Source organism: Lutra lutra, chromosome 4 (genome assembly GCF_902655055.1).
Source record: "Lutra lutra chromosome 4, mLutLut1.2, whole genome shotgun sequence".
In the NCBI taxonomy this organism is placed as follows: domain Eukaryota; kingdom Metazoa; phylum Chordata; class Mammalia; order Carnivora; family Mustelidae; genus Lutra; species Lutra lutra.
Window position 1 is genome coordinate 69,437,682 of NC_062281.1, and position 16,988 is coordinate 69,454,669.

The 16,988-nt window shown below is 39.5% G+C and overlaps 1 protein-coding gene across 1 annotated transcript in view; it reads left to right on the forward strand.

The window, feature by feature from the left end:
• The first annotated feature begins 3,817 nt into the window (after window positions 1-3,817).
• Window positions 3,818-16,988, forward strand: part of LOC125098786 (cytochrome P450 7B1) — a 173,852-nt gene continuing 160,681 nt past the window's right edge. The window contains exon 1 of the mRNA XM_047727898.1: window positions 3,818-4,119. Within this exon, the coding sequence (XP_047583854.1) occupies window positions 4,007-4,119 (113 nt within the window). The 5' untranslated portion in view covers window positions 3,818-4,006. The remainder of the gene's footprint in view (window positions 4,120-16,988) is intronic.

The window sequence follows — 16,988 nt, forward strand, 5'->3', positions numbered from 1 at the left end:
CTCACGAAGAAGGGGGAAAAGAAAACCACGGTCATTATTTAATTATGGATATAACTTAAAACCCAACCTATATTTTATGTCAAAAGTTGATAGGACCTTTCAGGTTTAAGTAATTAAATCTGATTTTAGGAACTTCCTGATATTGGGGAAAAAAATATGGAACTCCTTGATATTGGGGGGAAAATATGTGGAGTCCACTTTGACATTTTCACAGAAGTACTTTCAAATATTTCCCAACAGCTGAAGGCAGAATGTAATCTACTCTTTCTCTAGCACTTATTTGCCTCCTAAGAATTCACAAAATTAAAGCCATATGAGTGCACATGCTTATAATCTCTCCATTGTCACTCCACAATTTCATGTGGACTGGCTTCTTTTTGTTCTCCTTTCTGATGTCAATCCTTTTTGTTCTCTTAGTCCCAGCTCTTTGAAGCTCATCTAATTCATTTTTATAGCTCCAGCAGGCCAACTACAGTGCCATGGATAACATTTGCACTTAACAAAATGTTGTTGACTAAGTAGGTGGATTTGGAAGTCTCAATCCAATGTAGTAGTATTATCAAAGTCAGAGTGGGAGCATTGGGACATACATGTTAAAATGCAGAGGGCTATATCAGAATTCAAGTTCTGGAGACTTCTAAACAGGCTCTTTAAAATGAAAAGACACAAAGGAAATTGGGCCAGAATTCGAGATTAGATTAGAAAGAGAACAGAGAAAGAGGATGGCAGTTCTGACCACCTGGCAGATGAGGGTCAACGGGGCAAGTAGGGGAAACTTTGGAGGATAACCCATCATCTGAATTTTCATGGCCTTTACATTAGAGAATCAACTGTATCACCCTCTCCCTTTACTCTCTGATTTCACTTCTGTTTTTGCTTGTAATTCTCTCTGTGTGTTTCACGATCAATATTTTCTGGAAAAAGATGACTAGGCCAGATGTTACCTGTATTGAACATACTTCCACATCTGCACACCTCAAAGTTTAAGGGCCACCCCATGACTCTTTTAGATCTGTTAACCCTGGTCTAATTAGTACAGCCAAGGTACACAAGACACTAAAATTGGTAATCAATGTTGAAGGAACAGTTTGTGGCTCATTTCTGAAGGAGACTGCTGAGCAGTCAGAATTTTACACTTGCTCTCCTGTATACCTTATGAAGGCCTGTGTTGGAATTATGTTGGAATTGCCAGATTTAGTAATAAAAATATAAATATAAACTTATAAAACATAAATTAGTTTGAATTTCCTATAAACAACAAATACTAAATGTAGTATTTGGGATATACTTAAATGTGCTAAGATGGCTGCTTGGGCTTCACACATAGAGGGAAGGAGAGAAACAAAACTGTTCATTCCTGTTAAGGGCACTTTTCTGAACAAATACCTTAAACTTAGCTTACTGGTGAGACTTTGGTCACATGGTCACATCTAACTACTGAGAAAGAAGTCTTTGCAGTGGACAGTCACATGCTCAGTTAAAAATCAAAGACTATTACTGAGAAGGAAGGGGAAAGTAGATATAGAAGACCAACTAGTCATCTCTGTCAGAATAGTGATGGGAATAAAGGTATGTTTCAGAGGTAAAATAAACTGAACTAGATTGTATATGATGATGCTGATGCTGGGTTATGAAAGTAAAATAATAAAGTCTTTCAATTTTATTTCAACCAGGTCAGTTTACAGAATGGAGTTCCCTGTTAAAATAAATGGAAAATATAAGAGAAACATACATTCAAAACTTGTTAAGTGAACACCGTAAAATGTTCAAAGTAAAATACTATACAGATACTATGGGAATATGACACAGTGGCCGTCCTTCTTCCACTTTCCTAAGACAGTGTGATTAACTGCAGGTGCTTTATTGTTGGGAAATAAAATGTTTAGCATGGTACCTGGTAGATACTAAATGTTCAACAGATTGATTAATGTTTAATATTTTTACCTATATTTCCAAACAGAAGAGTCACCCAGGAAATCAAATGGAAAATAAAAGAAAAATTTGAGGATGCTGTGAAAAGTAGTGAGAGGGGCTTTCTGCAGAGGTTATAGAAATGTACAGCATGGGTATCATCCTGTAAACTGGTTCTGCTGGCCAGGCAGTGACAGAAACCAATTTGTTTTCCCTTGGAGGAGACAGAGTAACTGTTGTTTCACTGTATCCTTTTGGATTTCCTGGAAATTTGAACTTAGGACAGGAGGAAGGAGAGGCAATAGAAAGACCCTAGAATAAAAGTCAAAGATGAAGATACTACACATAAGCATTGGTGTTATGGCTAGCCTAGCCATTTACAGCTTTAGGGCCAAGGACAGCAATGCAGTAGTAATTTATTAATGAAGCATTAAGAGCCAGGCACATGCAAAATGTGAGTGGGGATTCAGGGGGAGTGGATTAGAGAATGGGTGCAGACAAGGCTGTCTGAAAGATGGTTCTCACCTTCTACAGCCAGAAAGACAGACTTAGTTAGAAATAACTCAGATATGGCAGAAAAATGTGATGGGGTGAAAAGTTGAGAGAGTGTTGAAGTATGGAGGATGAAGAGCTTAATTACAAAAGAACAGTTAGGGGTAATTTCTAGAAGGAAGTGAGATTTGAGTTGGACCTTGAGAGGCAGGTGGAATTTTAGGGGAGATTTAGGGGAGAGAGGAAAACTTTTCAGGCAGAGTGAATATCATAAGCACAGGTGTGAAAGGGCAGGCTGTGAGGGACACCATGGCTCAAGAATTAGCGTATATGTACTATACTAGCTCTGGGAGTTACACAGCGGAGACAAATTGCAGAGGGTTTCTCATTGCAGATCGAAGATTTATGAGTTTGTCACAAAGGCATTAAGAGTTCCAAACAGAGTAAAAACAGAGTAAGTCTGTGTTGTAGGGATGTGCAATGGGGAGGATGGGCCGGAAAGGTCAAAGACCTGAGATCAGTCCACAGGCTGCTGTGATAGTCCAGAGAACCGTGGAAATAAAAACTCCTATAAAGTAGAAAACACAATAGTCTCAGACTAGTCTGGCAAGAATGGTTATTAGTTACTTATCAACAAGCAACGAGGGTAAATTACTTAATCAGAGTATCATTATACGTTCTCTAAAATACTGCTCCAAATTACATCACAAGTTTGCTGTGGAAAGTAAATAAACATGTGTGAAGTCCCAGGTGAATGGGCCTTACTCCAGCAAAAATATTTACAAAGTTTCTCCCTTATCCTTTGTAAGAACAACCTGTGGGGCTGGTACCACTTCTATTTCGGCCCTTAGTGTGGTTGTGCAATAGACTGGTCTTTCTTCTCTCTTCCTGGACTGTGTGCCTCACCGCCCTGGTCTCCACTCCTGGCCTCTCTCGGGCAAGCCTTCGCACACAGTAGGCTCTCAGAAAAAGCGTGTGAGCAAACAGGATGCGCAGGGCGAAAAGAGGCGGCCCGGACCAGGCTGGAAGCAGCGCCCATTCCAGGTTATCTGCCGCTCGCCCGGTTCTCTGTTCTCTGGGTCGCGCCTAAGAGATCAGGGTGCCACTGAACAGCGGGCACAGTCCCGACGCTGTTCAAGGGGCAGGGGTCCCTCCTCCTGAGGGGCGCGGGCTAGGGGACGAGGAACCCAAGCGACTCACTTCCAAAAGCGAACAGAAATCTCCCTCCTCCCGGCCTCCAGAGGTTCGTCGTCAGGAAATCCTAACCCCTTCCCCCTCTTCTCTGGCCCTCCTTCCGGGCCCCTGGGAACCCGAGCGCCGTTTTCCAGAAGCCTCCTGGCCGGAGGCGGTCGCCGAGCGGGGCGGTGCGCGTGGGTGGGGGCTGGGCCGGGGAAGGGGAGGGCAAGAACTTTGAGAGTCAGCCTCGGGGGCCCGCGGTGACATTCCTGGAGGCGCCGCGAGCAGGCCCGCCTCTGGCGCCCGGACAGGGAAAGAGCCGCCGAGAGACGCCGCGGGAAGCCGTAGTGTCGCCGCCCCGAGAGAGACCCCCAGCAGTCCGCTGCGGCCGCGCGGTAAACAGACGGCAGAAGACGTGTCCGCGGGCATGGCCCTCTTCTTGCTGGAGCTATTGCTGCCGCAGCCACTCAGCTTCCCGGGCCTGGCCCTCGCCGCGGCCCTGCTGCTCGTGGTCCTGTGCTTGCGCGCCCGGCGCACCAGGTAAGCGCCCCTGCGGCCTCACCGCGCAGCTCGGCGGCCCGGGCCACGCATGCGCCCTGGGCCCCGCGGACCGTGCGCGACCCGGACGGCGGAGGGAGTACCCCCTCTCCCGACTCCTTGTGATTTCGAATGCGGATAGTCAGAACTTGCTGCGGGGCAGCGGCGTCTTGGGGGACTGTGTGTAATCACAAAGGCTGCTTCTGCGTCTTCCCCATACGTACGCATACATATTAAAGCGTTGGGACCGAATTCGATTTGCTGCTCCAGTATAGGTTGTATGTAATAAGCCCCAGGTTTGCATTATTCATTATGCATCACTCACGGCTTCCAAACAGACACATTTTGGGGCCGAGTTAACAGTGAGTTGATGCTTTATGGCCTAGAATTTGTAGAGCATTTCGAGGAGGAATTTTCTTACATTTCCTTCAGATAAAAGTGAAATGTTTCAGGAGAATGGCAGTGTACGGTATGAACAATAACTCTGGGCGCTTCTCTGTGCCTCAGTTTACCTCACTGTACCTCATGTGGAAAAATGCGATAATAATACCTTCTGGGCTTTTGATGACTACTAAATGAGTTTATAGTGTATATTTTGTGCATTTACTGTATTATTTTTATTAGGACAAAACAATAACAACACAATGCAAGAAGTGTGTCACTTCTTTATCTGATTTGAAAATGTGGAAGTAAAAACGAATATTCCAAGTAGAAGCATTCACTCGAAGTCACTATATTTTCTGTTTGAGATTAGATCTGTTTGCTTAGGTATACATACACAAAGATACGTTTATATGTATATGTGTGTATGACACAAGTTGTTTCTCAAAGGTTTGGGGAAAATGGCACCATTTTACTACATTCAAATATCTGGGGACATTTCCAGAATGTTCATGGATTAATACTCTAGAAGGGAGTATTGCTCTTCTTCCCCATGCAGATTTTCAGTGATTTTACTGAAAATCTATGTGCCATGCCCTCCCTCAGGTTGCCTTTCCCGATGGCTGTGCTCTTGCTCAGAGCCCAATGTGAGAATTTAGGACACTCTAATTTCAGTGTTACTCTATTCTATGTAGGTTTCATCTTCCACAGTGTCTATCCTCAGCCAAGGCCACATTTAAAATAAAACCAATAAATTTAAGATACAATTTGAGTGATGCTAGGAAACTCATTTCCTTTCCAGCAAGTCATTAATCATATACATATATTTTTTAAAATGACCTCCCCCCCCTTTTTTTTTTTTTACTAACAATTGACTTAAATATAGATACTTTCTAAATTGTTATAAAGACAACATGTAAAAACAGTCTGGTTAGCAAGGCCAACTTGAAAACAAACATGTCTCTATTATTCTTTCCCTACCTCCCATTCCCTGCAAAAATGACAAAAGTTAGTCCCAGAACAATATAAAATAAATATAAAATGGTTAAATTCTTCTAAATAAATGAAATACAGAGTGGAACTAGGGGAGAATCCATTTTCTTATTTCTTCTGGTTTCTAAAGACCACTGGAATTCAATTTTTTTTCATACTCTAATGCTCCTGCCTCTGACTTATAAGAACCCTTGTGATTATGTTGAACTCACCCAGATAATCTAGGATAATCTTCCCATCTCAAGGTCCTTAATTTAGTCACATCTGCAAAGCCCTTTTTGTAATGTAGGGTAACATAGTCATAGGTTTGGGGGATTAAGACATGGACATCATTGGGAAACATCATTCTTCCTACCACAGTGCACCCTCTAACCTCCAAAGATTTATGTTCATTTTACATGCAAAATATACCACCCCGTCCCAACAGTCACAAAAACCTCAACCTATCACAGTATCAGCACAAGGTCCAAGATCTCATATAAATCTCATTCAGCTCCCAAGTCCCAAATCTCACCATTTAAATCATGTAAATTAGTGTGGGGATCTCGATATGATCCATTTGGGGACAAAAATTCCCAAGAACATCGTGGGTCCTTCATCTACGTGACAGGGATTGACTCCCTCAGTAAGAGGCTCCACAGATTTTTCTTGGATCATTCCATTTACATTCCTGGCTTCTTTTGACATCGCTGAGGGGAAACAGTCACATGCCTCATATTTTCGATGATTGACCAATACTCTACATGTGAATGAGTATGTATGATTAAATTGTCAAGAGTTTGAAATAGCCAATGTGAAACCAATGAATCACTGAAGTAGGAACTATGTAGAAATTATTGTGCACACACCAAAAAGACAGTTTGCAAACTGGAAGTGCTCAAACTGGAACATGAAATGAGACTCAGGGGTATATTTTTATAAAGCAACTTGTATAATGAGAGAGTAGTGACTGTTTATTCTTCACAGCAATGGGTTTTGTTATTACAGTTTTCAGTGGTTACCTCATATAAACCTTGGGAAACAGTTTAAGTTTTGCTTATCATTTTGAGAGGCACAGGCAAGAAATAATCCAGATCAAGTTATTCTCACAAAATAAGCTAAATTAAGCTTTGCCTGAATGACTAAACTGGTTCTGTCTGCCGAGGGAAGCTTCAAGACTTGTCTCCATCTAGCTTTGATTTTAACCGAATATGCCAACCTTTTGATTTTTCCCAGGCACTAGCAAAATGTGTCCAGCCACATCCTTGGCTCTCTCTCCAGAGCACTCCTCCTTGATAGTGTCCTAGTTTGCAGTCTGGATAGGCTAAGAATTTCCCAAAGCATCAGTTTTTGGTCCCTCTGTGCCCAAGAATTCTTCCCTTCCTCTACATCTTCTCTCTCACATTTTACTGTAAGCAACAGGACAAACAAGGCTACCCCTTCAGCACATTGCTTCAAAATCTCTTCAGCTAAATATCCAAGTTCATCCTGTACAAATTCTGCTTTCCATGTAACTGCAGAACACAATGTAGCTGAGCTTTCTGCAACTCTTAAGAATCCCTTTTGTCCAGTTTACAATGGCATATTCCTCCTTTCATCTGAGCCCTCACCAGCAGTGCCTTTGATGTTAATATTTTTATTTATGGACTATTTAGGATGCTGTAAATATTCTTTAAGATGATATATATATGTGTGTGTGTGTATATATATGTGTGTGTGTGTGTGTGTGTGTGTATCCTCCATGATCCTCACTTTCTTCTGGGTCCTCATCAGGGAGCTCTTAACCTCTGTATTTCTACTCCTCATCTATTCAAGGCAATCTGGATTCTTTTTCTATCATCTTCCTCAAAATTCTTCCAGCCTCTGTCCATTGCCCAATCAAATTCATGTCTACATTTTTAGCTACTTGTCACAGCAGTGTGCCACTTCCAGGTACAAAAATCACCCTTGTTTCCTATTGCTGCTATATCAAATTTTCCCAAATTCAGTGATGTTAAGCAACATGGACCTATTCTCTTACAGTTCTGGAGGTCAGAGTCTTCCTGGACTAAGATTAAAGTTTTGGCTGAGCTGAGACCCTTCCAAAGGTGCTGGTGGAGAATAGTAGGTTCTGAGAACAACTGAACTTGCACTGTGTAAGTCTTCAACTAGAGAAACACCTCAAAGATTGAGCCCAGAAGAGATTGCCTCACCAAAAGACATTTTCCAGACTACCTCAGAGAGAATCCCCTTCCTCAGCAGGAGATTCAAGGGTCCATGAATTCTGTGACCCTTGACTGTGCCTAACTTGTCTGAGTCATTTTCCTTAACTCGAAAATGGAAACAACAGCTGTCACACTAGGTAGATGTGAGAAGCAAAGTGCCTGAGACATGTGAACGCATTTGTAAAGTATCCTATCACTTCAAAGACAATTGGCTTGTACCATTATGTTTCTTTGTCACTTCCCAGAAACCTTTTTTCCTAGTTGCTGTTTAGGAGAAAAAAATGGGGCGATTTTCCTTCCTTCTCTCCTTCCTCTCCCCCAACACACACATATCCCCATGCCCCCCAAATGCTGTAATTGGTAAGAAATATGATTTAAATGCTGTTAAGATGAGTCAAAGTAAAAATTCAGTGGTTTTTTTTTCAAGCTGTAAGATGTCAAGGTTATGTAGATAATGAGTTATTTTGAAATGTTGATTTGTTGACATGACTGTATCACATAAGTCAATTATTTCCTCTTTCTAATTGATTAGTTACTCCCAAACTAGACATATGGTGCGCTAGATCCCTCACACTATTACCACTTCCTAGACAATGAGAAGAGCTAGGTTGCAATCATTAGTGGATTTTTTCTATCTTCCTCTTTGCTCATGACAAAATATAGGAAAAGGATGTGGGCAGCTGAAAGCAAGTAATTTTCTGCTCAAGATTGTGCTGAATTTCACAGGTGGATTTTTATGTTTTTACATAGGAGGTGCTAGAGAGAGCTCCAGGCACATTTGTGGCAACAAGTAATCAGTTATGCATGGTGCTACACTTTCCCTTATTAAACTGCAGTGTTTGGATGGGTCTTGTTACCATTTGAGACCAATTTCAATTTCAGGTGTGCTTTGCTGTTTTATTTTGTAACTTAAAAAAAAAAAAAAGAAGGTCCTGAAGGTAAAGAATCTTCCTATTGTATAATTATAGGAAAGTGTGAGCTCTGAAAACCCTTCACTGTTTATTTGTGTACCCTTCAAAGCGACCATTTAATACATTATTGATTAGGTCAACATTAATAGATTGCTAAATGCTGTAATCATATTTGCTGATAAATCCCGGCTATCCTTTAGAAGATATTATGTGTTTACATAAGAGAAATCAATTCAGAAGTTATAGTAGATGGGCATAAATCAGATACCTCTGTAAGAATAAAATCTTGGAGTGCTTGCCTTAGAAATATAGGACTAGTTATGTATCTAAAGTCATCCATGACTTAGTGTTCCCTAATGAGGGGACCTTCTTATAGAGGGCAGTGTAGTGTAAGGCAAAGAGCATGACTATGAAGTCAAATGGACCTGGACCCACCATCCAGCTCTATCCAACACTATCATGCTGATTTTTGAGAGGAAGGTAAGGGAAGACAGAAAAGAACAATGTGGAGACCCTACTTTATGCCATGCTTTGTGCTGAGATGTTTTGCACATGTTATCTCATTTAATCTTTACTATGTTTCATGAGATAATTGTTACTGAACTATTTTTCAGAAGAAGAGACGAGCACAATAAGAGATTAGCTCATTTGCTATGGTTGCAGATTTCCCCAGAAGTAGAGCTGGGTTTTTGATTCCAGTTCCCTTATAGCTATGGTAGACAGAATAAAGCCCCCTCAGCCTCAAAGTTGCTCTCACCTTCATTCCTAGAACCTATGAATATGTTAGGTTACTTGGCAAAAGGAAGATTAAGATTGCAGATGAAATGAAGGTTATAAATCAGCTAACCTTAAAAGGTGGGATTATCCTGAACATTTGAGTGGGCCCAGTATAATCACAAATTAACACTGGAAGAAGAAGGTAGGAGAGGAAGTCTCCCAACCATGGGTGGCTTTGGAGATGGATTAAGGAGTCTAAGAGGCAAAGAATGTGCAGGCAGCCTCTTGAAGCTAGAAAGATAAGGTTTCCTCTCTAGAACCTCCAGAAAAGAACCTAGCCCTGCTAACATCTTGATTGAGTCCGAGACCCACTTTAGACTTCTGGGCTACAGAGCTGTAAGATAATACATTTATATTGTGTAAACCACAAATTTGTGGTAATTTGTTACAGTAGCCACAGAAAACTAAGGCAGTAACCATATATGCCATGGCTTTGGCCTTAAACTACATTGCCTTTTTTTTTTTTAAGATTTTATTTTATTTGACAGAGAGAGACACAGCGAGAGAGAGAGAGGGAGAGAGAGAAAACACAAGCAGGGGCAGTTGGGGAGGGAGAAGCAGGTTTCCTTCCGCAGGGAACCTGATGAGGGGCTCCATGCAGGGCTCAATGCGGGGCTCGATGTGGGGCCAGGGCTCGAAGCAGGGTTCCATCCCAGGACCCTGGGATCATGACCCGAGCCGAAGGCAGACGCTTAACGACTGAGCCACCCAGGCGCCCCAACTACATTGCCTTTTGTAAGAAAGTTGAAAGAGTAGGAGAGACTGGGCCTTGGGTGACTGCTGGTTGCCTCTGAGGAGTAGGACAGAAAATAAGCATTTCTAAACACTCAGTGCCTTCATCACTATACTAATGCATAATAATTTGAGAATCTGGACTCCTAAACTTCACAGATCACCATGGGCTGTTCATTAGTCTCTGTTCCTTATCCATCAATATACAAATAAGTTTTGAAAGCTTTTTATGTATCATGCATCTCTGAATCTTTAAAATCATTTTGAAAATAAGTCATAGATTGTTGGCATTGAGATCTAGATGTGAATTGGTCAGATTTCTTTCTTTTTTTTAAATTTTATTTATTTATTTGGCAGACAAAGATCTCAAGTAGGCAGAGAGGCAGGCAGAGAGAGGAGGGAAGCAGGCTCCCCACTGAGCAGAGATCCTGATGCGGGGCTCAATCCCAGGACCCTGGGATCATGAGCTGAGCCGAAGGCAGAGGCCTTTAACCCACTGAGCCACCCAGGAGGCCCCAGATTTCTTATTTCCCAGACTTGGTGCATCCCTCTATCCTGCTGCCCACAGCCTGGAGGATAAAACAGAAGAGGACCCTGAAGATTTGAGGAGACCTAGAGGGGACGAGATGTTGCACTTCACTGACTTCCCGAAAGTAGTAGAACAGAGAGAACCATCAGCTGTAGAGGAAAGATTAACAGCCTCTTGTAGGAGAATATTTTTGTATTTTATCCAGAGTAAAATCCCACTGAAACTACTTCAGGTTACTCTTCTGTGAAAGGCAAAGGACAAAATTATAGAAAGCTACTTTGCTGAATAAGAGAAGGTGACATCTATTATATCGTGCATTTTTATAGCCAGAGTGCTCATTTTTATGGCTTTGGCATTTTTTTCAACACAGAAGTATTTGGTATGGGATTTATTTTTTCCTCTATAGGAAAGTGGAAAGGATTAATTAAGTCTATAATTGCTTAATGCAGAAATTAATAGAAATTTTAATAAAAGTGCAACCATAACAGGATTTAAATCCTTTGTCATCTCTCCTCATAACTTTATCCTAAAGAGTTGATGATAATGAAGAAGAAACTTCAGATGCCTTATTTTACTGACTAGTTTCTCAGTGAATATTTGTCATAAGAAATGAAGGATGAATGCATGAATGGACAGTTCGGTGTGGTAATTCTCTACTTCTAATATGGATATTTTAGAGTTGTAGATATTGATATCAAGGTATACAAACTGCGTACAAAAATGATACATCAAATGTCATACATAACATGTTTTCTGCAGCTTAATTGGAAAGTGAAGATGTCATAAGCAAGTGCTTACCTATCAGGAATATTTATAAATGGAGATCTTATCAGTGCAATGTTATTCTTTAGTGTAAACCTAACTGAAAACGTAGAGATTGGAGTGCACTCAATTCCTAAGATTCCTGCTTTTTCAAATTCAGAGTTTAAACAGATACTGTTAACTTTCCATTTTAGGTACTGGGTTTTGTAACTGTGCTTATGATTCCCTTCCCTGGCATAGATGGACAATGTACTTTATTTAATAGATGAGTGCTCCTTTGAGAAAGGGCTGAGCCTGGTTTGGTCAATCACATAAAATCACACACATTTTGGTCCTCAATACACTTAAATAATGGTAGGATGATTACTCAGAAACTATTAGAGACACCATGTTTTCTGCTTGAAAATCAAAATCGTGCTGGTGAAAACATTGCTTTGTATTAGCTGTACCTTGGAACTATGAACATCCAAATCACTTTATCTCAGGAAAACAAGTGGCTTCCTGCTCAGTCATGTCTAGTGGGGATTTAGTGTCATGATATTGTATTTTGGCGGTGGTGTCTTTTTGGGGCATGATGTGAGGGGATTAATGTCTTTGGTTGATGGACAGTTAACCACTTTACGGGTAGCCACTCCAATATTGTTGATTCTTCGTATTTTTGCGTATTGAGTATTATAATACTAGAAAATTGTTTCTGGCTTGTTATAATAATAGCCAACACTTTTGAGCACTTCCTATGTGCCTACTGGACATAGAAACAAGTATTTTATATTCATTATTATGTTACATTTATTGACTCTTCCCTCACAATAACTTTTCTCATTTTATTGAGGTAAGAAGTAAGTCTCATTTAAATAATGTTCCCAAAGTCATATAACCAAGAATGAAGTGCACGTGTACTCAGATTCAGACCCACTGTGTTTGACTTCCAAGTCCAAAAATTTAACACTTTAAATTTATCTTTTTCTCTTGTTCTTTTTAAATCTTTGCAATAATATTCTGACATATACATTTACCCTTTACTGAAAACTAAAATATTACGATGTGATACAACTTTTAAACATTACTAGTAGAAATTTAATTAAGACAGGAATATATATGTTAGGACTTTAAAATAAGAATGTGTTAAAAATCTAAGAAAAGCAGGGGCACCTGGGTGGCTCAGTGGGTTAAAGCCTCTGCCTTTGGCTCAGGTCATGATCCCAGGGTCCTGGGATCGAGCCCCGCATCGGGCTCTCTGCTTGGCAGGGAGCGTGCTTCCCCTCCTCTCTCTCCCTGTCTCTCTGCCTACTTGTGATCTCTGTCTGTCGGGTAGATAAATAAAATCTTAAAGAAAAAAAAAAATCTAAGAAAAGCAGATAATAATAGTCTGTTGTATCTCTCTTGCACTAGATTGTGTGAAAGTCACATTTGATGGACAATATGAGAAAATATATCTTTTTCCTTATCTTATATACTGGCTTTTGCACCCTTTCATTTAATAACTCAGGAGAGGATTTGAGATTCACCAGAAGTCCATGTTAAGATACGACGGAGAATAGGACAAATGACATAGGACCCTGCCCTTTTTTTCTTCCTCTGGACATATACAAATCTGCACATACTTAATGTATATAATTTGATGAGTTTGTAGATAAATATACGTCCATGAAACTGTCATAAACATATCCATCACATGCAAGTTTCCTCCCATGTTTATATATGATGATGATGATGATGATGATGAGATAAGAGCACTTGACAAAATATCTATCATCTTAGCAAATTTTAAGTACACGATACAGTACTATTAACTATAGACACTATGATATACAGATCTCTAGGACTTATTTATCCTGTATAACTAAAACTTCATGCCCTTTGACTAATAATTCTGTTTCCTCCTCCCTACTGGCCCCTGTTAATGTTCATTCATTCTGCTCTCTTCTTCTATGAGTTAGACTATTTTAGATTCCTTATGTAAGTGATACCATGTAGTATTTGTCCTACATCTGGCTTATTGTACTTAGCATAATGCCTTTCAGGTTCATCCAAGTTATCACGAATGGTGGGATTTCCTACCTTTTTGAGGGTTAATAATATTTCATTGTATGTATAGACCACATTTTCTTTATCTATTTATCTGTAGGTGGATACTTAGATTGCTTCTATATCTTGGCTATAGTAAATAATGCTTTAATGAAAAATGGGAGAGCAGATCACAGGATCCTGATTTTAATTCTTTTTTAATATATACCCAGAAGTGTGATTACTGAATTATTCAGTAGTTCCATTTTTAATTTTGAAGAAATTCCATACTGCTTTCCAGAATAGCTGCACCAGCACTCCTAACAATGGTGTACAAGGGTTCCATTTTATCCACGTATTTGCCAACTCTTGTTATCCTTTTATTTTTTTTAAGATTTATTTATTTATTTGAGAGAGAGAGAGAGAGACAAAGAGTGTATATTACACAAGTTGGCGGGAGGAACAAAGGGAAGAGGAGAGAGGGAATCTCAAGCAGACGCCCTGCTGAGTACAGAGCCCAGTGCAGGGCTCGATCTCATGGCCCTGAGATCATGACCTGACCCTAAATTAAGAGTCAAATGCTTAATCAACTGTACCAGCCAGGTGCCCCTTGGTTCTTTGATAATAGCCATCCTGGCGAGCTATCATTGTGGTTTTGATTTGCATTTCCATGATGATTGGTGTTGTTGAATATCTTTTTATATACCTTTTGGCCATTAATATGTCTTCTTTAGAAAAATGTCTGTTTAGTTCCTTTGTCCATTTTTAATCTGTTTGTTTTGCATTTGAGTTGTAGGCGTTCCCTATAGAGTTGGGAGATGAATGCTTCATCAGATATATGGTTTGTAAATATTTTCTCCCATTCTGTAGGTTGCTTTTTCATCTTATTGCTTATTTTGTTTGCTGTGCAGAAGCTTTTTAGTTAGGTGTAGTCCCACTTGTTTATTGTTGCTCTTGTTTCCTGTGCTTTGGGTGTCATGTCCAAGAAATCATGGTCAAGAAGCTTGTCCTCTGTTTTCTAGAAGAGCGTGCCTCTTGACCACAAAGAATAGTAAGCAGGCTGAGAGTCATCCCTTAATCTTTCTGAAAACGTGTAAATCTGATTCAGGATCACTGTTTTCAAAGGGAACACAGTGTTGAAGCAACCTGGAATCAAAGGGGAAGGCTATTTCACCCTCTGGGAGTCAACTGAAGACAGTTGGGTGTGTTTCCCATTTTAACCCTCCTCAGAAGTGGGTTCCCCAAGCTGTTGAATGTGTCATTGCTGCAGTTATTATTGCACTTATAGAAGCAGCATTAAATATTGTGTGAGGAAGTGTTACAGACAGTTCAAATATTACTCGATGTTGCAAAGTGTAGTGGTTCTTGATATGTCTCTTGAATGCTTTTGGGCCTATAGTGAACATTCAATCTTGCTTTGGATTTTGAACGGCCGTTTTCTCCTGGACAAAGAATCTCAGTACTATATGCAGAATGTGTAACTTTGCCCTTATATTTCTTTGCAGGCATATATGCAAATTCTTTCACTATACATTCAGTGTGTGTGTGTGTGTGAATATATAAATGTATAAATATATGTGTGTATATATGTGTATATATTTCAAACTAGTTCTACCCTTTTTGCTTGTCAGTGTGTTGTGCCATATGGTATCGAGCATCATGCCAAAAGATAAAAATATTTCTAGAACATATGAAATCACCAGTCAACTGAAGAAGGGTAAAGACTTTTGACCACAGCATTTGTGACTCTGATGCATTTGTGGGCAATAGTACATAGCTTCATACCCCAATTCTAAAAAACAGGACATATTTCAAAGTTAAAATGGCACTTACTTTTTAAGGGAAGGAATCCAAAGGCAAAGGCTTCGAAAATTTTATTTTTCTAAAGGAATTGATTCAAATCAGTGTTTTCTTTCTAAACTGAAATTCTCCATATTTATTTATAGAACTTTCCCCCTCTTATTTTAATCTCTAGAGTTACCATACAGAGAGGCCTTGGAGATGGAACCCACCCACTGCAGGTGGATTGAGTCTTCTGGCTGTGGATAACATGGCCACTACGCAGTTTTTCTAACTTATTCCATAGACGGGATGTTTTAACCAGAAAAAGAAAGGTACAGGAAATCAAATCCCATAGCATTCTTAGGGCCCATGAAGTAAAGCCATAATAACAATGTGATTTCAGAGCTATTTACTCTCCAACAATAAGCAATAAGCATAAGCAATCTGGGCTATAATAAGTGGTACTGTGCTACTCAGATTTTACTCATTTTAGGTCTCAAGTAGACCTAGATTTCTTTATGTCACATTGAATATTGTTTTCAACTGCTCAACTGACAAAAACGAGGGAAAAACAGTTCAGTAGTTTCTTTCCTAGCTAAGGATTGAGTGTATTTTTTTTTTTTTACCAGAGAGGTACAGTATTATGTAAAAAAGAGGAAGTGCCATTGCCATGACATTTGTGGGTAACAGTTCTGTAAATCGTACTTATGTTCTTTGACAAAGATCTAGTCCTAACTTTTCATCTCTTCACTAATTGATTCTTCTTCTTTTGTATTTATTCACCTTATTCACCTTCCCTAATTGTCTTTTTTTCTTTCTTTCTTTTTTTTACAAAATGGCCCTACATGGGGGACTTGGATTTTATGGGATGGGTCTAACAAGATTAGTCTTGTTAGAAGTCATCTTAGCAAGGCTCCTTCTCATTTTATGATTTATGTTTGAACCCAGCTGTATTGCGATATACTTCTTAGGCAGTGGTTGCTTTACCACTTTGTTCTTGTGCTTTTCCCTTTGTTCTCTGGACATCTACTATAGAAATTTTCTTTAGTTCCAAATATGAGTTAATGAAGTCGAGGTGGTAAGTTAAAATGTTCTTAATTACACTACAGTGGAAGATATATGCAAATTATGCTCCACTTTATAAGCAACTGTAATATTTTTAAAGGGCTAGTCTTTCCTTTTTTAGGAGCTAAAGTGACTGATTCATGTCAGTTTCCTCAATCTGCTTTAGTGGGACTAAGATAACTCAGTCCCTCTTTGAAACTCTGTATTTGTACTCTTTTAAAACAGTCATGTTTGAGAAGAAATGCTGGCCAAATAGAACCAAAAACTGAAATAGTGTCTATTTTTGGACTTTAAAAATTGTTCATGTCTTAGAAAAAGGAACACATAACCAAAGATTCTCAAGCACTGTTTATATGATAGGGTAAGAGGGCCTTTAGGTATTTTAGGATAACTCAGATTTGTAGGACATCTCATGATCTGTGTAGCAAATTTCTAATAATGATAAGTTAATCATTTAAAATTGATCATTATTTGTCAACAGCTTTGAACAATGACAGTTTTATTAACATAATTATGATATACACAGATTTATTTTCAAATCCCCCTCATTTATGATTTGTTATCAATAGAAGGAAAAACAGGGAAGAGACATACAGGGACATTGTTTCTGTCTGTCACAGGTTGACTTTAGAAAAATGACTAGAATTTCATGTACCTCTAGAGCTTACTTTTCACAGGTCTCTGAAGCCTTGGTAAGATCAAGTAAAGAAGAATCCACAGTAGTAAGGACTTTTCTTCTCCAGTTAGTGT